This window comes from Myotis brandtii, unplaced genomic scaffold (assembly GCF_000412655.1).
Source record: "Myotis brandtii unplaced genomic scaffold, ASM41265v1 scaffold703, whole genome shotgun sequence".
NCBI lineage: Eukaryota > Metazoa > Chordata > Mammalia > Chiroptera > Vespertilionidae > Myotis > Myotis brandtii.
The window spans coordinates 544,549-569,137 of NW_005370760.1; the positions used below are offsets into that span (position 1 = coordinate 544,549).

Sequence of the window (24,589 nt, forward strand, 5' to 3'; positions counted from 1 at the left end):
CCTGCTCTGTGTGTGACGGGGTAGAGCCATAACCTCCCCATCGGCCCTGCCCTGAGTGTGACAGGGTGCAGCACCCCAACCCCCTGATCTGCCCTGCTCTGTGTGTGACAGGGGGTGGTGCCCCAACTCCCCTATCGGCCCTACTCTGTGAGTGACAGGGGGGAGCTCCTCAACCTCCTGATCTGCCCTGCTCTGTGTGTGACAGGGGGGAGCTCCCCAACCCCCTGATTGACCCTGCTCTGTGCGCGACAGGGGGCAGCGCCCCAACCCCCTGATGGGCCCTGCTCTGTGCGTGAAAAGGGGTGGCGCCGCAACCTCCCCATCGACCCTGCCTTGAGTGTGACAGGGGGCGGTGCCCCAACCCCCCAATCAGCTCTACCGAGCGTGACTAGGGGTGGCATAGCAACCTCCCGATCCGCCCTGCTCTGTGCATGACAGGGGGCGGCGCCCCAACTCCCCAATCAGCCCTGCTCTGAGCCCGACCAGGGGCTGCACCTAGGGATTGGGCTTGCCCTCTGCCACCCGGGAGCAGGCCTAAGCCAGCAGGTCGTTATCTGCCGAGGGGTCCCAGACTGCGAGAGGGCACAGGCCGGGCTGATGGACCCCTCTCCCTCCCGAGTGCACAAATTTTTGTGCACCGGGCCTCTAGTATATAAATAAAAACCCAGCAACCATTAAGGTGGAATGACCAGAACGACTGGTGGCTATGACACATTGTGGCAGCCAACCAGCCTGATCTGGGCCCCAATCGGGCCCCTCCCCCTGCTGGCTTGGCCCCCGATGGGCCCCCAACACCCCTAAATCACTGCCTGGCTCCTTGGTGCATGTACATTTAGTGAAAGCACAAGAAAATAAATATCAGTCCCTTCTGTCCCTAACCAGTCTCCAGAGGACTCTGTTAATATTACATCCAAGGTGTAGAATTCTCCCTCCATGGCCCACAGCCCCAGGAGACCTTTCAAGTTAGCCAAAAAGATGATCTAAGCATTAATGAGATGGCAGCACTTTGCTAAGGAACGTAGAGAGGCTGGGTGGGGATTTTGTGAAATTGCGGTGCCTTGTAGATTAGGTGAGCTTTCATTCTCTCTTTAAAATGGGCGGCAAAGAGGACCTGCAGGCTGCCAGGATCAACAGCAAAGGGTAGGCACATTCTAAAACAGAAAAACTTTTAAACAAACAAACATGAAGATCATATTGGGAAACTGAGGGCAGAGCCCCAGGAAGAACGCAAAAATCATTAAAGGGCCATCATCCATCTTGATATATGTTTGCAAACAACACATAAACAACTTCATCTCATGGCACGTGAAATGCAAAACAATTCTGTTGTGTGTTTTCTTTTGGCCATCCTTAAAGTATAATTAGGTCTAGCTGGGGAAAGCTATAGCTTCCAACATTAGACCCCATGGCCGGCCCTGCCCAATGGGCACCCATCAGGGTGGGCCAGCTGGACCCCACCCGCGCATGAATTCCTGCACCAGGCCTCTAGTGGGAATATAAAATAGTGCAGTCACATTGGAAAACAGTCAGGCTGTTGCTCAAAAAGTTAAACATAGATTTACCATCTGACCTAACAATTCCATTTCTAGGTGTATACCAAGAGATATGCACACTCAAAAATGTGTGCACAAATGTTCACAAAAACATGATCTGTAATGGCTAAAAAGCAGAAACAACTCGAGTGTTCATCAACCAATAAACAAAATGAGTATACCTATACAATAGAATATTATTTGGAAATAAAAATGAATGAAATATTATACATGTTAAAATGTGGATGAACTTTGAAGACATTTGGTAAATGAAAAGAAGCCAATCACAAAAGATCACATATTATATGAATCCATTTATGTGAATTGTCTAGAGCAGGCAAATCTACAGAGACAAGAACTAAATTACTAGGTGTACCAGTTAATAATGCGGACTTTTCTCAATAGATGGAGTTACACATGTTGATATATATGCGATTTGATATGTATGCTATTTTGTTGTATTGATAGCAAGCTTCAAAACTTCATATGTCAAATTTGCTGAAGGTGTTAATATCACAGACATTTTTACACTTAAACATGTCAAATTTCATGCCAAAAAAAGAGCATTTGTGACAAGTTTTAATTCATTACTTTAAAGAAAAGTGCTGCTGAAAGTTATCGTATACTTCGGGAAGCTAATGGTGAACATGCTCCATCTCAAGATACTTGTGAACGCTGGTTTAAATGCTTTAAAAGTGATGATTTCCATGTGAAAGACAAAGAACGTCCAGGTCAACTGAAAAAGTTTGAAGACCAACAATTACAAGCATGATTGGATGAAGATGCGTGTAAAACTCAAAAACAACTTGCAGAAAGATTAAAAGTTGCTCAGCAAACAATTTCCAATCGTTTACAAGCAATGGGAAAGATTTTAAAGGAAGGAAAATGAGTGCCACATCAACTGAATGAAAGACAAATGGAAAACTGAAAAGTCATCAGTAAAATGTTGCTTCAACAGCAAAAAAGAAAGTCTTTTTTGCATCGAATTGTGACTGGCGATGAAAAGTGGATTTATTTTGAGAATCCAAAACGCACAAAATCATGGGTTGATCCAGGTCAACCATCAACATCGACTGCAAGGCCAAATTGCTTCGGAAAGAAGACAATGCTCTGCATTTGGTGGGACCAGGAAGGTGTGGTGTATTATGAGCTTCTAAAACCAGGTGAAACCGTTAATACTGATCGCTACTGACAACAAATAATCAATTTCAACCACGCTTTGATCGTGAAATGACCAGAATGTGCCAGAAGACACGGCAAAGTAATTTTGCTTCATGATAATGCACCATCACACACTTCAAAACCAGTTAAAGACACATTAAAACATCTTGCCTGGGAAGTATTAACCCACTCGCCGTATTCACCAGACCTTGCTTCTTCAGATTACCACTTGTTCCGATTTATGGCACATACACTTTCTGAGCAGCACTTCAAAACGTACGAAGAAGTGGAAAATTGGGTCTGTGAATGGTTTGCCTCAAAACAAGAAAAGTTCTATTGGGATGGTATCCACAAATCACCTGAAAGATGGGGGAAATGTGTAGCTAGCAATGGACATTACTTTGAATAAAGAACTTTTGATGTTTCGCTTGAAATTATCATGTTTTCTTTGATTACAAAATCTGCCATTATTAACCGGTACACCTACTAGTAGCTACCCAGTTCTGGGGTGGGGATTAGGAATAAAGAGTAACTGGTAAAGGATTAGGGGTATCTTTACAAGGTGACAAAAATATTCTGAAATTAGGTTGTGGATGGTTGTACCATATATTAAAAACTACTATAGTGTTCATGTTAAATGGGTGCATTATATGGTATGTGAACTGTATTTTAATAAAGCTATAAATATAATAAAAAATAATTAATAGAAAGGTAATATATCTTTCCTCTTGTCTTGTTAGTTCTCACTTTGCCACCTCCATTTCTTCTTGATTCCCCTCTTGTTTATGCCTAACTTCATCCATTACTAACTTCCTCTCTCCCTCCCATCACCCATCACCATCACCACAGCTGTACAGATAGAACCAACGTTGTCAGCACACTCAGTAAGGGGCCTGTCTGATAATGTCCCCACAGCTAAAGACTTTGCCACCCTCCCTTCAGAAAGCTCATCTTACTATCTTAAGCAGTGAAACAGCAGAATATGAGTTTAAACCACTACTGGGGAAGAGGAAGACTCTAGCAAATAGCTATGGAATGTTCCTTATGTTTCAGAAAAAGTGTGGGGCACATCAATAACATCTTTATTTACTTCAGCCAGTAGGTAGTCATTACCATGCTTACTTTGCACATTTAATAGATATTTTCTGAACATTTATTATGTATCAGGATGTTTTCTGGATGCTGGTCATATTGCAGTAAACCAAAACAAAAAAGACAAAAAGATAGAAAATCATTAATCATAGAGGTTAAAGACAAAATAAATGAAATAATGAGTAAAATCTAAAGAATTAATTGGTGGTAAGTGCTGTGGAGAAAAACAAAGCAAGAAATGATAGGAAGGAAATGAGGAGGGAGGAAGGAAAAGGGAAGTTACAATTCAATATACCATGGCCCTACTGATATGCTCTCTGAGCAAAGACTTGAAGGAAGGCAAGGAGGTACCATATGCATATCTGGGAAAGAGGATTCCAGGCAGGTGTCAAGTGCCAAAGTCGTGAGGTAGCTATGTGTCTGGGTGCCATAGTGGCTGGAACAGAATGACCAGAAGGAGTAGTGGTGACAGCTGAGTTGAGATGAAAATGAGGCCTGATCCTGCTGGGGCCCTATGGGGCATGTCAGGGCTTTCTTTGTGGCTTCCTTTGAGCAAGATGGGGAACCACTGGAGGTTTTAAGCCAGAGGAGTTTACAGAGTAAGAAAAATAATGGCTTAGGCCAAAGCCCTGGGCCTCTTTCTCCTGTCACCTCTGAGTCACAATTGATTATGTTAAGGATGAACATCTGACTCCAAAGGAACTAAGCCAATCACTGATGGATCAAATCAAAATTAATCCCCTCTCCAAAATCTGAACTAAATATAAGAGACAAAATTAGCCAGTGTTGGGACTTAAATGAAAAAGTGATGTAGAGTCAAGGTTAGGACGGTTACTTCTGTTAGTATAGGCAGCTAGTTAGTTATTAACAAAGGAAGACAGCATATAAAGTCAGACATTAAGCCAGATTAACTAGGAAGAAGTAGCTTCACAGTCACTCCAGGCATCTGAGTGTACAGGAAAGATTGACTTTCCAATCTATCCAAGGAACAATAGGCTGTCCCACAGCTGAGACATGCGCAGCACAAGCCAGATGAGGAGGCAAAACTATGAGGCATTCGCAATAGGAGCCAAAATAGTGACCATAAAGGGAGGAGTCTAGCCTGGGAAAATCTGAGAAAAAGAACAGATAGGGTAAGGGAACAAAACCCCAGAAGATCCAGGAAAGAGATTGGATAGTTTGAAAGAAATCCTGCTCTCTCCCCAGTCCAAAGAAAAATAATCAAAGCTTAACAAAGACATAGGGGGCGCTCTCTCTCCATTCAGCCTCAAAGGCCTGGGTGTAGCAACCATTGTGGCAGGCCAAGGCACAGCATGGAAAGTGAACCAGAGAGGAATGAGACTAAGCTAGACTACTGAAGCTTTGGATGCCAACACTAGGGTAATGGCACAGCATCTCTGGACCACAACCCTCCTCCCGGGCTCAGTGGGGACAAGTGTGGGCCTGCGGCTCCAGAGGATGGACATCTGCCGCAATTTGGAGCTGAGCCACCTGGTCATGGATGAGGCAGTGTGGCATCCTCTTCAGGGGTATCTATGTCCTGTGTGCCCCTCTAGTAAATCTTGTCACTGCACCTCAAACCCTCCTTAAAATGCATTTCCCATGATACCATGGAAGAATCCTATTTCTTCCAGCAACACTTTCCTAGTTCAAACAACCAGAAGTCAAACTGAAAATTAATGCTGAAGACCAGCAGGAAGGAGTAGAGGCATGATGACGCAGACCCTGAAGAGCAGGGAAGGAGAGAAGAACCTGTTGATCTCATTATACAGCCTGAGGTACTTCCATTCTAGAGGACAAGAGATCTATGGGACCCAGGACTTTCCAATAAACCTCCAGCCTTGGCCTCTTTGTGTAGGTTTCTTATCCTCATAGTAATTAAAATCCCTGGGTTAGGCAGGCAGTGAACTATATTTTAGTCCCAACTACTACATGGCTTTAAGGATAAACCAGCTAAAGTAACTCCTGAGAGAAAGGGGCAGAAGGGCAATTGGATTCTATGGCCTTTCACCCAACTCTGGCTTCCCACAAAGTGCCCTTATAACTCAGCAAGGTGCAATTCTATGACCTCACCTTCATTTTTAATTTCCTCACGTCAGTATCAATAGGAAAGCTTTAGCATATCCTATAAGGCTAAATGAATGTATTTAGTGAAATTAAGTTATTGTTACTCTTTTATTTATTTTTTTAAAAAATATATTTTATTGATATTTTACAGAGAGGAAGGGAGAGAGAGAGCTAGAAACATCGATGAGAGAGAAACATCGATCAGCTGCCTCCTGCACATCTCCCACTGGGGATGTGCCCCAACCAAGGTACATGCCCTTGACCGGAATCGAACCTGGGACCTTTCAGTCCCCAGGCCGACGCTCTATCCACTGAGCCAAACCAGTTTCGGCTATTATTACTCTTTTAAAATGAAGTTAATTAAGCTGTGAAATATTTGCTTTGGGTTTAGTAGGTGCTGGGTGTTTGAAGGTCTTGGAAGCTCTCTTACCACAGGCAGGTTCCAATCTTGTTTCTTTGTGGGAAACAGGGCCAAGGTTAACTGCTGTCCTTCCCACCCTTTCCCCCACCATTTCCTTCTGGGAAGCATGCCAAGATGTCAAGAGAATACAGGAGAAAAGCAGAGATTAGTGCATCTCTGCCAACTCTATATAGGAAATGTTCTGCTGTTTCTAAGTCTAGCGGGCACAAGAAAAGGAAAGCATTATCACACAGGGTCTGGTTCAGAGCATGCATCTGTCTGCCCACAGGCATGCAGGCTGACTCTCAGTCAATGCAAGTGAGAGCAATTAACTTGAAACACAGGCAGACAGGGCAGGGGTCCAATGGGAAACAAAGGCAGGGATAGACATGGCAGTTTGAGCAAGCTTAATCACAGAAACCAACCATGCTGAAATAATAGAATTTTTTTAGACACAGAGCGGGAGGCATGGGAAGCCAAGGGAGGGCCTGCAGCAACAAGGTGTACTGACCCATAGGAACAAAGAAAAGAGAAAGTTCAGGTCCACTGCTGGGCAAGAACAATGAGGGAATCAATCAAGTGGCCACACAGGTAAATACAGAGCAGGCTTGTAGCAAATATATACCCCTAGAGTACAAGGCTTCAGAGGCAGCCCATTATGGGGCCTTCCTCCCGGTAAGGGGAGTCTGACTGCTTGTAATAAATTTTCCACACTTTTGCTTAAATTTTCTGGTTCCTGGAGCTTATTCTTCAGTGTGGTGAGACACGACCCCAGGGGAAAAAACCTCCCCTCACCATTCAGGTTATCACAAGCAGCAGCCACCAGAGAGTTGGTCTGCAGTGCTGTACCTACCATGTAGAATCCCACAACTGCTCATCCTTAGGTTGTAACCAACAAGACCCGAATATACGCTAATCTCCTGCTAAGCTACCAGTTTATCTAATAGGATGGGTGAAGACTTCAGTAGTTAACAAATGTCTGACAAGTATGCACCAGTCCTATAGAACTCCAAAGACATGAGTTAACTGATTGAAGACGAAAATGCACTTCAGATAGTCTCTCAACATCTTTGCAGAAACTGGGGAAGCTGCAGGGATGAAAAATCTTACCTTCATGCTAATAAATCTAAGCAATGAGGCACTATCAGGTCAGTCAGGTCTAATTTTCTTAAGAATTAAAGGTAAAAAAATCCCCACCAAATGCCACCAGCAGTAGCTTAAAAATAAATCATTTCTTCATGGTATGAATCTTAGTACTAATTTCATCCATGGTTTCACCCCATTTTCTTACTCTTGTTTTCTCTTCATTGCAATTCCTCTACATAAAAATTTCAACGCTGTTGTGTTTTTTAAGAACATGAAAACCTCTAAGATAACAAAGCTGAGCAATAAATTTTCTTCTCAATTGTGACATAAGAGCCTAAATCATCCAAATTGCCTAGTAATGAATGCCTGTTTTAGCCATTAGGAGGAGGTTCAAGGAGAGAAGAAATTAACAAAGGCATGAATTAATGAATGAATAAATGAACAGGTTTACTGTTTCATTAGCAGTAGAGCACAGAGCTCTCAGTGTGACAGAGACACAAAGGGTCCTCAAATGGCCTGTAAACTTTCTATTTAACAATCATCTCTTCTAAGAAGCTCCAGGGAATGCCTTTCTGTCCCCTCCAGGACAACTCATTATCTGATTTCCTCACAATGTAAAAGGTCAGTGACAATGGGTTCCATTGTCAAATCTATTTCCCAAATGATATTTCACCTAAATAGTCCCTAAAGCTATAAAAATCTAATAGTAAAGATTTTTATCTCTTGTTTGAGCCTGAAAGTGCAGATTACCTCCAAGTTGTCTTTGAATATCTTAGAAACACATTATTTACACAAAACAGAAAAGAGAAGGTAGCAATATACACTCCTTCCTATATAGGTATTCATGTTGGATGTATGTGTTTATCCTATGACTGTCATTAAAACTTTAGTAGACATCAACAACAGGAAACCTGGACATTCATAGGGAGGGGGAAGCCTTGTCTTACTTACCTGCATTTAAGGTTTCAACATTTATTGGTTTTGAATGTGATTGTACAACTGACTTTCAAGGGGACTGTGGAATAGACTTTACACCTTCTTTTAGGAGCTCCCTACTCTAATGCCAAAGGAGAAACTACAGTGTCCTTAGGATACCTGATTAGAGTCCCTATGTACCACTTCACTCAAGTACCCGATGGGCGGTCTCCTGAGGGCACTCACCAGAGTGACAATGGCACATTCAGCCGTCAGTTGAGCAGCACTGAACAGTGTCCGAACAAACCGGTAAATCTGCTTCTGCTCTGGGTTGTGTTTGTCATAATCTGGTGGCACTTCAGATTTCTGGGGAAAAAAATATTTTCAGATGCCAGGCCACCCAATAAGAGCAAAAGAGAAATAATTAAACAATATCATGAAACACGAGGAGGAGGAGATTACCGAAAGAGGATGAAGGTTTTCATCAAAAATATCTAAGAGCATCCTTCCATCTGGGTCTCTGGTGGGGAAAATTAATAGAAAATGGAGTTTACTTTCTGCAAGAATGAGTGTCCTTCAAAATAAAACAAAATATATTTTGATTCAACTGTTATTTCAAGAAAGAGAAGGCAGCGAATAATAATTTGTCTTACTTGGGTACAGTATTAGATAATTTTTGAACAGTCCATGAAATAAAGGTTATAAATTAACTTGTGTGAGAATTCAAATTTTTATTTTCTGAGTTTTCAAATGAACCAAATCTAAATTTAACATCTTGTGTTTTTTTTAAATTTATCTTTATTGTTGAAATTACAAATGTCATCCCTTTTTCCCCCATTGACTCCCTCCATCCCACCCCCACTAACATCTTGTTTCTTGAGCAAAGGCTGACAGATCTGCTTAAACTAGTAGTATGTTGTGGTTGACAAGAAGTCCAAAGGTAAAATGAACATTCAATGTATCCTAAAGATTAATCTGAAGAGTTTAACAACATGCAAAATTAACATTTCATTAAGAGTTTCACAGTTTTGTACTGAAAAAATGAGGTGATGCATAGAAAAGCTCAATTCAATAACCTATAAACCTATAAAAAAAAAAATGACTGGTTGCTCCATGTAAAGTAATGGCTTTCACTCTAAGCACAGTGCCTCAGGCAGCTGTCCTGCAGGGACTATTCATACCTCACCATAGACAGCTTTGCTTTTCATCTGTTGAATTTTGCCTAAAAACTTTTCTTTACAAACCATATTTGGAAACCACTGCTTTTGGTAACAACATATCATTTCCATAGTCTGTGCTTCCAATGTCAATTAGGGTTGTGAATAGAAGACTCCAGACCAGTCCCTAACACACAACCATGGTGGTAAACACTACAGTTTCTGCTCTATGAATTTACTGTCTACACAAAAATAAGAGAGAAAGAAAGATCTCAACAGAACAACTCAATGTGCATTATCAATTGTTTTTAAAGCTTTGGGCATTCATACCTGTGCTTATTTTCACTAGCCTGCAGGAACACAGGTAGCAAAGATTTAGATCAAGAGTGGGGAACTTCCAGCCCTCAGGCCTCGGCCCTGGAAATCCTTTGGTCTGGCCCTGCCAAGGCATTAGGGGTGAGTTAATTAAATGTTTGACCAAATATAGCAGGCTAATTTTTAAGCTGATAATTTTGTATGGTCCGGGAATGATGTTATAAATATCCAAATGGCGCTTGGCAGAAAAAAGGTTCCCCACCTCTGATTTAGATAAATGCCAGTAAAGACAGGTTCAACCAGGTAGGACCTGATAGTGGAGTCTGAAAACATAAAGATGGCTCCTTCTGGTGCACGTGGTGACACTTCCTTTTATAAGAACCCCAGCTATGAGAAATTAACCCATGCCTCAGCTCACTAACTGCCTCTGCAAGATTACTCAAGGTGCTATGTGAGAGACAAAGCCTGGCCCAATACCCCTCTTCTTTGGGCTGTTCAGTTCTATTCAATTTTTCTGATGAGTAAGGAAGGCCCTTCAGCACTCTCAAGAAACATTCACCAGAAGTAATTTTAAAAATGAAAATGTAGGTTCAAAATATAAATGAAGATTAAGAATTTAAGCTAAAATGACTCCTCTGTGAAATAGATTTTTCTTTCACCTCCATCAAAAGTTACGTGTCTCAGCTGATTAGCACCATAATGGATCTATCACCAGCTCCAGAGGTGTGGCCAGTATGATTTATCAAGGAGAAAGTCTGCAGTTGGTCAATGCTACCTCATCCCAAGAAGGTACAATCTGTATGTCAATCATGCTTGTTTACAAATGCTCACTTTTTCAGTTGGACTTTCTCACTTCCATTCACTTACTTTTGGCCCAGTTCATCACCATTGGGCAAGTAAAGTACATGATTAAAAGTCTCAGTGGTATATTGCCTGAGTTCAATTTCCCCATTCCCCAATTTACCAGTTGTGTAATCTTAGGCAAATTATTTTACCTTGCTGTACCTCAGTTTCTCTATCTGTAAAATGGAGATAACATTGAGACACAGAATGGTGAGTTTGGACTCTCATTGTGGGGTTCTTGTCCTACAAAGTTTGAAGAATAAAATTTGCAGACTAAAAGATGTTAAGCAAAAATGTGGAAGTTTATTTTAAGTGTACACAAACTCCCCCTGGGGAGGGGTCCCCAAATGGGAAAAAATGCTCTCTCTAAAATGGGAAAAAATCTAATCCTCTCAGTCTCTTTGTCTCCGGGTTTATAAATGCTGTGAGCTTTGTCTGTTCATTCCACTTTCTAATTGGACCCTTCCTTAATTTATATTCCCTCGTGCTTTTCTAATTGGCTACTTTCCTGCATGGTATCAGTTTCAAAGTTTTAAAGCTCACTCGTTGCCCTCCCCGCCTCCCCCGTTCTTGTTCCTCTTATCTTGTAACATTCCTCCATTCTCTGTGAATGTAAGATAAGTAATCTGGCAGCTTGGAGCTGTCTCAACCCGTTATGTATGTCTTCCTCTCTCATGGACCCCACTTCCCTAAAATTGCCTTTCCTGTCCCTAAAATTCCTTTCAATATCAGTATCACCTCATGAAGTTATTATAAAAGCTAAATGAGCCTGACCAGTGTGACTCAGTGGTTGAGCATCAACCTATGAACCAGGAGGTCCTGGTTTGATTCCTGGTCAGGGCACATGCCCGGGTTGCAGGCTTGATCCCCAATAGGAGAATGTGCAGGAGGCGGCCGATCTATGATTCTCTCTCATCATTAATGTTTCTCTCTCTCTCCAATTAAAAAAAAACAAAAAACCCACACAAAACCCTAAATGAGATAATGCATGTAAAGAGCTGCTGGGGTGGCCAGAGTAAGCACTTATAAAGTCAGCTATGACTATAAATTAACTTTGGTATCTATAACAGTCTAAGAACTGAGAAATCACTTAGAGATACTAATGCAAAACTGGTTGGCTTGGAAACACAGCTGAGTTCCATGAGTGGTACTACACTGTTATCTAAGACTTAAATGTTGAAAAAGTTTGAACGACTATCATAGAAATAAGCAGCAAGACAAAACCTACACTTTCATTGATATGTTATTCTGGTCAAGGTTTAACGGTCCAGTAGCCTACAATTTATAAATTTTTAAATCCAAAATTCTCAAGCACCATAAAGAACCATGAATCACAATTACAATACAGGAAAATGTAACGACAGAGAATACCTTTCCAGGTGTTTACCTCCAGATATTTGTATTTTCCCATAAGACTGTTCAGAAGAAGCTCTGTCATCTAACTTCCACTTCATTGACTTAACACAACTCTCCCATACCCTTTTTGTAAAACACACTGAAGGCAGTGTGGTGCCTACCCACTGAGATCCATTCCAACCATGAGGTGGCCATGCTTGTTCCCAGAAATGGGTCACATCAGTGTTTTTAAAACAAACAACAAAAACAGGCCAAAATGGAGTCACTTTTGCTAAGCTATGTCACCAAACCAACACTTAATAACTAATCTAAATGCAGATTCAGGAGTGGAATTTTAAGCCAATCAGTTTGGAATTTCCTATCAGCACTACTGAGGTAATCTGCCTTCCCTAAGGAAAGGTATCCTTGCCTGAAATAATCCACTCTTTTAACTTCTTAGTCCCACCCGCTTTCTGCCTATAAAAACTTTCTATTTTGCCCTGGCCATTGTGGCTCAGTTGGTTGAGAGTTGTCTTATACACCGAAAGGTGGTGGGTTTGAGTCCTGATTAGGGCACATACCCAGGTTTCCAGTTCAATCCCTGACAGGAGGCAACCCACCCATGTTTCTTTCTCACATTGAAGTCTCTCTCCCTTCCTCTAAAAATCAATACAAAAACCCCCCACAAACTTACTTTCCATTTTGTATAACCCCTGAAACTCCCTTCTACTGCTGGGTGGAATGCTGCCCAATTCATGGATCACTTAATAAAGCCAGTTAAGCTTCAAATATACTGGGTTGAATTTTTTTAAGGAAGGGGAAGAGAAAGAAAAATATGGATGTGAGAGGGATACATCAATCGGTTGCCTCCCTTACCTGTCCCAACCTGGGTGGAACCTGCAACCTAAGTATATGCCCTGACTGGGATTTGAACTTGAGACCTTCTGGTGCACAGGATGCCACTCCAACCTGAGCCACACTGGTCAGGGCATTACTGGGTTGAATTTCATTCTTTCACACAAGTTGTTTTTATTAGATTCATATAACATATGTAAATGTCACTTAATAAGACTGCAATGAGAGTGGCTTTGTTCTTATGAAAATGAAGAAGGGTGCTTTGGAAAAGATACAATAAGAGGCCATCTCTAAAAATAAATTCATTGTGTGGTCAAAACCTGAAAGATTCTATACTCAGATTGTTCTGCATATGTCTTATGTTCTGTTGATATTGATTTAAAAAAAAACAACACTGTGGAAAAGGATAAATTACAGGTGTGGCTTACAAAAGAAAGTCATTTTGGTATTCTAATCAATGCCGCAGCTCAAAACTAAAGTCTTGATGCTACATTAAAAAATTGGCAAATGGCCCAGCTGGCATGGCTCAGTGGTTAAGTGTCCACCCAGGAACCAAGAAGTCAGGGTTTGATTCCAGGTCAATCCCCAGTGGGGGGTGTGCAGGAGGCAGCCATCAATGATTCTCTATCATCATTGATGTTTCTATCTCTCTCTCCCTCTCTCTCTCCCTTCCTCTCTCTGAAATAAAAAAAAAAAAAACCATTAAAAAATTTTTTAAATGGCAAATGAATGTACTTTTACATGTTTAGTGTTCAAATAAAATGTTAATGGTATATTCTTAAATGATTTTTCTCTGATTCCCTATTAAATTAACTGAACAATCTTCATACTCATGTCAGAGAGGTTTCTAAACCATTAATGTAATTTATGTCTAAATTCAACCCAAAATTTCTTCTACTAAATTAAAATACTAAACATTATTTTTCATGTTAATGTAGCATACAGTAAATTTTTTAAATAATAGTTTATAAAAGATAGAATGTTTAAACAAATTATTCAGGAAATAAAGAGTAAAGAGGAGGCTAAATATTATCAAGAAGCTTTGCTTTGTTTTGCTAACTTCAAACACAGACACCCATCTGATTTTCTTTGAATTGGAAGCAATTCAGCACTTACCTGAGAAGTTTTGGTAAATTATACTAATTTTAGAAATCTATGAAAATTGAAGGCCAAAGCAACAAGAAAATAATAGGAAAAGAACAAAAAACATAAAATGTAATGTTTTTAGCACAAAATTAATCATCCACATACCTGTTTTTGATGTGATAATATATTGCGAGAGCTACACTGTAAAATAAAATGCAGTTCAATGTTTCATAAGCATACTCAAGATGTTATGTATTATCTGACATCAGTCTGATATTTAAATTTAAGTAAAAGTCAAACAATCCATCTGAACAGTCCCATTTAAGTCAGAATGCTGATTTTAAAAATGGTCTCTTTAAAATAAATCAATCTGGTACTCATTCCTAGAAATTATTAAATCTTTTTCAGAAATACCGAAACTTCAGTGATATTTAAAAATTTCTCTTACTACCTGAAATCTTAAGCTTTCCTCACTTGTAAAATACAAGCACTACGTACAAATACAGGTGGTATAAATTAAACACCTTTAGAAATATCCAAATCAGTACCTACTATTTTAGAAAAGTAGTGGTTTCTTTGTAACTACCAGAAAAATGTGACTATCACTCACAGGGGTTTGATATTTTTTCCCTTAAATCAACAACCTCATGGCAATCGGTCTACTTATTCACTCACTTGCTGAAATGGTACTGCAATTCCTATTTGTTATACAATCTTTAAATTTTATTTTACATTTTAAAAGATCTTAATTTAACGAAGACATTCCCCTTTCTGATTATAAAATGCATTATATCCATAAGATGAAAATTTTAGAAAACACAGAAAGTATAAGTAAAAATAATCCTTTTGCCCAAAGATGACTATTAGCTTGAGATACATAGATTCTATACATTATATATAATAGGTTTGTGTCCTACTTTTATTCTCACTAACATTTTCCTTACAATTAAAATAGTCTTTAAAAACATGATTTTAAATGGTTATGTTCTATCATATAGTTGTTGAATAATTTATTAACCATTCCCCTCCTAGTGAACATTTGTTTCTAATACTTTGCAATTATAATTAACAGCATAATAAATATTCTGAGATAAATATGTGTGCAACCTGTGTACATTATTTCCATAAAAGAACATCTTGTAATTGCAATTACTCAGTCTAAAGTCATTCATAATTGTAGGGCTCCCCACATACACTGCCAAATATCTTTGCAAAAAAACTATACCAGTAGACTTCCCCACCAGTGTCTGTTTTACCTCACCCCTGCTAATATTCACCTTACATGTTTTGACAAAATGTTCTCTAACAGGGTAGGTTAAAAAATGGTGTACCTGTTTTCAATTTGAGTTTCTTTCATAACCTATCAAGTTGGCAGGCTTATTGATATCAACTGGCCAATTTTTAAAATTTCCTCTTTTGTAAACTGACTAGCTCCTTTCACTATTTTTGTTTGTTTGCTCCTACCACTATTTTCTTTTTAACTCTAAAATTTACTGAAGAGGCCAAAATTCATTTATTAAGCTACCAAGAACAGAGGTAACTAGTCTTATCAGATTGCGTTCTGGGTCTCAGAGCACAGAAACTGCCATCCAAGGCACCCACTTAAGAAACTTAGGCATGCATGCTGGATTCCACTAGCTCAGAGATTTACCAATAACTTAACATGACAATAGCCAATCTCACTGTATCACAAGAAAATGTATATTCCTCCAAATTTCTCTCCAGATCTATTCATTCAAATAATTTCAGCTAACTGTTAAAAGTATTCAGGAGTAGCCCTAACTGGTTTGGCTCAGTGGATAGAGCGTCGGCCTGCGGACTGAAAGGTCCCAGGTTCGATTCCGGTCAAGGGCATGTACCTTGGTTGCGGGCACAGCCCCAGTAGGGAGTGTGCAGGAGGCAGCTGATGGATGTTTCTCTCTCATCGATGTTTCTAACTCTCTATCCCTCTCCCTTCCTCTCTGTAAAAAATCAATAAAATATATATATATTTTTTAAAAAAGCATTCAGGAGCAAATAGTAATATATTCTCTTTCTCCTAATATTTTGAAAAGAATCTAAGCTCATGAAAGAATTGTAATTGAAGTAAAAAGGCTTCAGAATTTTTAAAAATAATAATATAGCTTTCAAAGTGCTTTCACATACATGAAAAAATACATGTTACTATTCTATTTTATAAATGAGAAAATTTGGGCTCAGACACCAGATGTCAGGATTTCTGGCTTGTATAATGGTTTTGTGCCCTTTCATTCTACCACAATGCATCTGGAAAAAAGAAAATACTGTTTTTTTCATGCTGTAGTGATTGCTCTTCTAATCTAATGTTAAGATTTAAGCTGAAAGCTTCATACGATTGGGCTTGAAGTGATTAGTTTAGTCACTTTGATTGAAGAAAAAATGGTTCTTGTTTCCCCTGGGAGGGAGTGTGACACAGGAAAACTATCACTAAACTGGAAATCAAAGCAACCTGGGTTCAAATCTGGCTCCTTCATTTATTACAGTTCATTCATCTCTCAGAGCCTTCATTTCCTCATTTATAAAATTAGGACAATTCAACCTACATCACAGAATTGTTATTATAACAAATGGAATATATAAAAGCATTATCTCAAATATAAAGTTCTAAAACTAAAGTTATTATTATTGTGATTCCCCTATCAATATTTCCATCTCAAGAGGTCTACTGGCTTCTGTAGATTGAGTGAAAATCTTCAGGGACCCAAACCTCCAGAGCCAAAAACAAGATAGGACATTATTGTGGTCTCAGACTTCCGAGAAAAATAGAGCCACTCTGAAGGACAATTTCCACTCCGGGGTCATATCCTAAAAAGCGAGAAAATCAAGCTGAGAATGCATGTACAGTCCAGCTCCCTGTGGCAGTTTCATTGGTTAACTTGAAAGAAAGTGATTGCTGGGGGCAAAAGGCAGACAGCTGAAAACTTAATCAATTGCAGGTGTCAGGCTCCACTCCAAATGTCTAGCTTTGGAGGCCTAGTCAGTTCTGCCACATCCTCAGAAAGTGGTGAGGTTTCACTGTAGATGGGTAGGGACCAAACCAAAAGTATATTTGGATCAAAGGTTTTACTTAAATGCTTTTGCTACAAAACTAGGAAGAAAGAAATGCTATTTTCTTGACCAAGAAAACAGAATAGATTGTAATAATTGGCACTGTACTTGTCTTCTTACCTAGAACTAAATCAGCAAAGCATGTGAGGATCCTAAGACCTTTGAAAATCAAGAGGTGCTGAGTCACAGAGATAAAGACAGGTGGGTAAGTAGTGCTCTCTGATGCTCAAAGGCCCAGGGCCACGTACTATTGGCCAGCTGTATAAATGTGCCCCATCCCCCAACACCTTTTCCTTGATCAACACCCCTTTGTTCCTTATAGGATTTAGCGGAGGTACTGGTATTTAGGGGAAAGATAGGAAAACCAAATTCTCCAACAAGAAATCATGCCTATGGCCAGGCTGGTGTGGCTCAGTTGGTTGAGTGCCATCCCATGCACCAAGAGATGGTGGGTTCGATTCCTGGTCGGGGCACATGCCTGGGTTTCAGGGCTTGATCCCTGGTGGCGGTCATGCAGGAGGCAGCCGATCAATGCTTTTCTCTCTCTCTCTCCCTCTCCCTTCCCCCTCTCTCAAATCAATTTTAAAAAATATTAAAGGAAAAAAAAAAAGAGAAAGAAATCACGCCTATGAAAAAAAAATGAACACAGAGAGAGGGCCCAAACTTTTTATATTTAGGCTTTTCTTTCACTGTTAGAATAGCACCCAACCTTCCCCCCACTTAGTAACCTAAAATTTGTAAATATGTTTCCTCATTTTGGCATTTCACCAATTTACAGAAGCATTTTCTTTTAAAAATAAAAATATAAATTGGTTGTTTAGAACTCAGAGAATTTTCTCAAAAAAACAAAAGAATACTTGGTTTTCAAGAAGCAAGTTCAGCCCACAAATGCTCACCATGTCCATAATAAAGTTGAACACTATTGTATTAATGAGTGTGTAATCAATTTTAATGACTAGGGGGAGGGAGCCAAGACAGGAGTAGGATAAGGTTTAGGCAAAATTTTAGAAGATGAGAGCATTCAGACTTAGCATCTTCCCTACCCCCTTATATTTTCAGGGCTCCCAGGTCCAACATGTACATTTTTTAAACAGGGCACTTTTTAAAACAACTAAACTACTGACTAAAGGAATATGAAATTTGGGTGGTGCAGAGAAAATGTCTTTTGGATCAGGGAAGCCACAGTATCCACGCTGCTATGTCTCAAGTCAGCCTTCTTAACTGGTCTAGCTTTTCAGCTTCTTTTCCCTCCATGTATTAACCTACAGTTTATTTAAAACATTTTATTTAAAACTTTCAAGGGAACTTTAGGGAGGGGAAAGAAGCTGTCCACTTATATCAGGGGTCCTTAACCTTGGCTGCCTATTAGAATCTCCTAGAGCCGTGGTCGGCAAACTGCGACTCGAGAGCCACATGCGGCTCTTTGGCCCCTTGAGTGTGGCTCTTCCTAAGCCTTAGGAGTACCCTAATTAACTTAATAACAATGTACCTACCTATATATAGTTTAAGTTTAAAAAATTTGGCTCTCAAAAGAAATTTCAATCGTTGTACTGTTGATATTTGGCTCTGTTGACTAATGAGTTTGCCAACCACTGTCCTAGAGGGGCTAAAAATCCATACACTGGATCTGTGGGGTGAGACATCAAACGTCAGTGTGTTTTTAAGCTCCCAGGTGACTCCCAAGCACAGCCAGAGCTGATTCCACTGATTTAAATGATGCATAGCTGTAACTTCGGTGATTGCACCTCTCACACTTGACACTAAAGTATCAAATTGTCATCCAGTTTCCCTGCCCACTCCTAAGTGGGAGTCCATGTTACAACCAATGGTGATTTTAAGTCATCCAAGGATGAACCATTGAGCAACTGATTCAGATCCATTTGTAAATCCCAAGAGCTCGCACTGGCCCTAAAGGGGAGGCATGTTCCGCTCCACTCTGCCTTGCTCTCCCCATGAAGATGATTCCAGGATTAAAGGAAGTTAGTGGCTTTTGCTCTGGGCTCCAGAGCTTGAGCAGATGCCAACAGCCACATAGTGCATGGATGTTCAGGGCTTTCCACTCCTCTCCACAACTGCTAATCATTTACTCTCGGAAATGCTATACTTCCCATTTCCCAGCAGTAAGTCTAGGCTCAGGGCAGGAAGTGGCTCAGCCAGCGGCATGTGCTGTGGAGCTTTCATATGCACACCTCTTCCCATCTATAGTAGCTGACTGTTTGGGTTTATGCCCACTCTTCATTTACCACGCCCTTAACACCAAGGTATTGAGGGAAGAAGCCTCATTTCCATTTAGATCCTAGAAATACCAACCCCACAACAGAGAAGGCAGCCTCTCTCCAAGTGGTCAAACTTCTACCTTCCTCCTGGAGTGTCCACAGAAGACCATGACAGTCCCCACTGCTTGATTGAGGCTGTGACTAATTGTCACATGTGGTAACATTCAGAACAGGACTTCTAAGCCAGAAAATCTGGCCCACTGAGATAGAATACTTCCTAATAGCAATGTAAACACTTACCTCAAACACTACTATGCACTGTTGTTAAATGTGTATTTTCTTAAATATAGAGGTAAAATACCCCAGATTTTTCACAGATGAGCTGAAGACCACAGACCCTGGCACATCAGGTTCTCTGTGAACTGTTATCAAAATGCTAGTGGGAACATTACAGGAAAAACCAGTGTTCCTTCCTTCTTACCTCCCATTTTAAAACATAAAAACTGAAGCCCAACATGGGAAGGATTTTATGTCAAGACTCCCCTTCCTCCCTTAAACCCCACTTGAAAATAAGATCCCCCAAAGAAGGGTCTTATCCAAACCCTCACCCCTTGGTGACAGAGCTGAGGTCAGACCTCAGATCTCGATTGTGGGCAAGGACACTTTCAATTATGTCAGGCCTGCTTTCTACTGTATCCCCAAGTCTTAAAGTGGAATCTCATTTTGTTTTGAAGGTAAAATATTAGCAGAGTCATGCAAGGATAGCCTTAATAAAAAGTGGGAAGGTAGAAAGTATGCACAAAAATAAAAAATATGCTTTAATTTATATTTAAAATAATTTCAAAATTTGGTCTCTTTACCTAACTGGTAATATTAACAAATATTTTGAACACCCCACATTTTAACTACCAAAATCACATTTTAAAAAGATTTCCCATAGTCAATGGCCTCCCCCTGCCAGATCCCACAACCAACCAGTTAGGAATAGAAAAAGCATTCATTTAAGCAAAAATCTGTATACCCACCATTTAATTGTATACTTGAGGTTTGGTTGACTGACTGTGCTATCGTCTAGGAAAATAGTGGAGCAGGAGCTGTATTTCCTTGCTATTTGTCCTGGAGGATGCTGGAAAACAATGGCGACAAGACAGTAACAATTAAACAGGGCTCAAAATTCTTCCAAAGAACATCATCCCCTTAAACTTCAGATCACAAAGGAAAAATGTCTTAGCAAGAAATGTGAATACTACCCAGCAAGAACAATATAAAAACACTTTCTTCTTACGATGAAATTCCTTGTTCTTCCACATATAAAAGTCACCACTCATAGTCCCAAACGCCCTTCATTGGAAGAACAGTACTCTTGCTATCAAGCATCAGAGTGCAGAATCCATAAAAATCAGCTGCCCTGGAGCCTGTGTGAAACAAGCAGACTGCTAATTATACTAACAAAAGCTCCCAATTAAGGGAATGTCCTGGTTTTATGCACCAAGACTCTACTGTACTCTATTCTTGGGGTACAGAGTATTTGGGGGCAATGGAAAATGCAGCCAACGTTAATTTAGAATCTCCTGGTTAATCTACTTGAATTTCAAGAGGTGATGTTAAAAAAAAAAAGTATTCCTTTGTTAGGGCAAAGTTATCTTTTAAAGGGAAGATTATCTGATACTTTGCAAAAGAGTATCAATGGATGATCTTCACATAGTGTGTCTGTGCACTATGTAAGGAAAGGCGCAAAGAAGGCTTGTAAGTTGAAGTTACAACTTGGATATCAATTTTCATACCTATTAAATTGATCACAACATTCTCACTAAGACACTATTAAGGCACTAAAAATTCTCTTTCTTTTTTTAAGCTCTTATAATAACCACATTGAAATCATGTAAGACACACTAAAATATCAGAAGCTAATAATAGCTATTAATATGGGAGGCAAGTTTTTAAAAGTTCTCATGAAATTTTCCCTACTAGTGTAAAATCTACTACAAACAAAACCTCAACAGATAAGTTTAACACAATACAGTGGGGCCTTGACTTACGAGTGCCCTGACTAAGGAGTTTTTCGAGATACCAGCCGTCTCTCGGCCGATTTTTTGCTTTGAGTTGCGAGCTAAAATTCGGGTTACGAGCCAGCTTCAGATACCCCACCGCTAGTTGGCGCAGCGAACGTCACAGTGAACGCACATCAGCCCAGCATCACGTGTCTCACTCGTTCATTTTTGATTTGACATACGAGTAATTTGAGTTACGAGCTCCATCATGGAACGAATTAAATTCGTAAGTCAAGGCCCCACTGTAATTCAGTAATTAACAGATGTTAATGAATTTTTGGAGATACAGGATAACTTTGGAAATAATCCCAAAAAAGCAGCAAAAGGACAATAATAATTCACTTCTATTATTGTATGGTTTCAACTATTCTGATTTCTTCACGATTAAAATGTGAACAGAGTCAAGGAGAGGAGCTGAGTGATGCACTCTAGTGAGCACACTCTACAACCCTTCACATTCTAAGACACTACCATCCTGAGTTGCAGGGCAGGAACAACCCTGGGCACATAGTACCTAAGGTTCAGAAGATTAACCTGAAATCAGCCCCACTGAGGGGCTGGCCAGTCTTGGCCTGGGATTGCCCAGATGTTAGCCTGAGCCTCCCAGTACTAAGGGTTGGTGTGCCAAAGCCCTCACTTTGCCAGGGTATGCCAACTCAACTTTTAAACTCTTATTTCTAAATTGAATAAAAATCATAAGTATTAAGTTATAAAAGATTTTTATTTTCAGGGTATGTCATCACTCTAAAATATCATCTGGGCTTAACTCATTTGTTGAATGTCAGAACTACAAGATTCATAGAATGTAAACCTCTTGATCTGAAATCTACATCACTAAAAAAAAAAAAAATAGTGTTCTGAATACTTTACGTGTATTCATTTACAACTCACAAACCCCTAGGAAGGTAAGTAGATTCCCATTTAAGAGTCAAGAGTCCAGAGAAATGAAGTAATGTTCCCAAGGTCAAATCTAAGACACCAGAGCTCAAAAGGCATATTTGTGTGACACCAAATCCATACCTTTCTACCTATAGTTCTTCACTTATGCCATGTTCTCCCAGATCTTTTCATACAATACCCCAAAGGCCCTTTACCTTCTCTGACCCCAACTCAACCTAGAACCTTGTCGACAGCCCTTGCTCGGGACTCCTTCCTGCCATCTGGGCCGAGGGTCCTTCCAGGTGCTCTTAGGCTTTTGTGACTTCTGCAGTACTGACCAATCTCCGCTGCCATTTCCAGCTCACTCGTCTCTGTTCTCTAGGATCTAGACTCCAAGTCTCTTGGAGGTAAACTGGATAAATTTCTTGAATCAGCAAACGCAAAGCAGCTTCATCCAGGGACCAGAGAGCCTTTTGGGCCCAAACCACAGCCATCACACAGGAAGCTTGCCTCCATGGGCTAGCTGGTCTTTGACTGGTCATGACAGCACAGCCTCAGCAGAAAGGAGCATGCCATGTCAAGCTGGCAAACAGGAGCTCATAGCAAGGGCCCATGCCACTGGTCAGTGAAATGCTGACATGTTTAGGACACACCTCAGTGGAGCAATGGCTGGCTCTCTGTGACCCTGCAGGGAATTAGCCAATATGGACGAGACATTTCAAGACAAGTTGGGCTAGAACATGGGTTGGAGTCAGAAAGCCTAGAGTTCCGAATGTAGCTCTGCCACTGATTAGCTATGTGAACTTGGGCAAGTTCCTTAAGTAGGATGATCACATGCTCTGGGTTGCTGGGGCAATCCTAGTTTGCCCGTGTTGCCCTGAAGTAAACAATATCAGCACCCCCTTTCACACTCATTAGTGTCCTGATTTGGACAACAAGTTATAAGGTTGCCTTGTGCTTTACCTCCTGCAGATTCAGTACCTTCCATCTGTAAAATATGGAGAGCAAAGGCTACCCCTCATTGTGGTGCTGTAAGGACTGCATGGGATAACAAGTGGTGTGCTGAGCACAGAACCATGCTCAATAAGTATGAAGTCACTTCTAACACTTAGTTTCTACACTTTAACTTCTCATTTTCAATGGTTGAGTAAAGTTGTCCTACCACTTCTTAGGGTTCATTAGGATCAAATAAAAATAAAGCATTAAAAAATGAGGTAATATTACTAGAGGAAAAGAAGTTTTAAATGTTTGTAAAAAAAAATATTACATTAATAAAATCTCCAAAAATGAATGCTGCATAATTAAAAAAAAAATTTATTCAGAGGAGGGCAAATCATGACCCTGATTAAAGACAGAACTGTGTGCACAGACTGAAATCTGCACCAGTTTCCCTTTATTAATATTAACTGAGGGCTTGATGCGCACAGAACATGCATGGGGCAGAGACAGAAGTGAAAATGAGGTGGCAGTGCCCTAACCGGTTTGGCTCAGTGGATGGAGCGTCGGCCTGTGGACTAAAGGGTCCCAGGTTCTATTCCGGTCAAGGGCATATACCTTGGTTACGGGCACATCCCCAGTGGCGGTTGTGCAGGAGGCAGCTGATCCATGTTTCTCTCTCATTGATGTTTCTGGCTCTCTATCCCTCTCCCTTCCTCTCTGTAAAAAAATCAATAAAATATATTAAAAAAAAAAAAGAGGTGGCAGTGCCCAATGTTACCACCTGCTACCTCCCGTACATTGCGGTACACAGTCTCAGTAAACCATGAGGCAGGTGGGGGTATTTTCCTCATTTTACAAACAAAGAAACATCTAAAAAGTTACACAGCTAGTAAGGAGTGGACACAAGGAACATTCTGTGAAATTCCCCTGTGCAATCCCAGAGCACTCATAGTGGGGAAGGACATACATGTAGATGACACCAGGGCTGAGAGAAAGGAAAGTTGCATCATATCCTTCCAACACCACCATGAGCTCAGAGACACAAAGATAAAAAGGACAAAGTAAATAAAAGAAAAACTCCTCTTTGACTGCAAAGTGTTAACAAACTAATATTCCATAGAAAGAAAAAGGAAGACAAAATAGCTTTTAGCAGGTTCAATTTCTTACAGGAGTAAAGAAGAAAGGGCAGGAAAAGCAAATAGCCATGGAATTAAGAACAGAAGTGAACAAAATCATTACTCTATGAAAATAGAAAAATAAACCAACATCGGGTCTCAAAGACAAACACTAGGAAATGCCAATTTTGAGGTAAAATTTTACTCTGTTGTGTCATGCATGCTGTCATCTACACTAATAAAAGAGAAACATGGTAATTGGCGTACGACCGCTACCCTTTTCATTGGCTAATCAGTGACTATATGCAAATTAACTGTCAGCCAAGATGGCGGCTGGCAGCCAGGCACTGAAGCGACCATGAGGCTTGGCTTGCTGCAGACTCCAACTTTCTCCGCCTAACTTGCCAGCCTCTCAGCTGCAAGTCTAAGCAACTATATACTATGTTGCAAATAAGAAGCTAAACAAAACCCCAGAAAAG

General features: G+C 40.3%; 1 protein-coding gene across 4 annotated transcripts in view; it reads right to left on the reverse strand.

Annotated features, from left to right (window-relative positions):
• The window catches only part of CCNY (cyclin Y), a 123,748-nt gene that overhangs the window by 43,185 nt on the left and 55,974 nt on the right, over positions 1-24,589 (reverse strand). For 3 of the 4 annotated variants that reach the window (XM_005882304.2, XM_014529990.1, XM_014529991.1), the window contains 4 exons: positions 20,152-20,252; positions 14,010-14,045; positions 8,716-8,773; positions 8,500-8,619 (listed from right to left, as the gene is read on the reverse strand). In XM_005882304.2, coding sequence (XP_005882366.1) covers positions 8,500-8,619; positions 8,716-8,773; positions 14,010-14,045; positions 20,152-20,252 — 315 coding nt within the window. Of the gene's footprint in view, positions 1-8,499; positions 8,620-8,715; positions 8,774-9,740; positions 9,850-14,009; positions 14,046-20,151; positions 20,253-24,589 lie in introns of those variants that run through there. The other variant, XM_014529992.1, reaches the window with a different exon arrangement.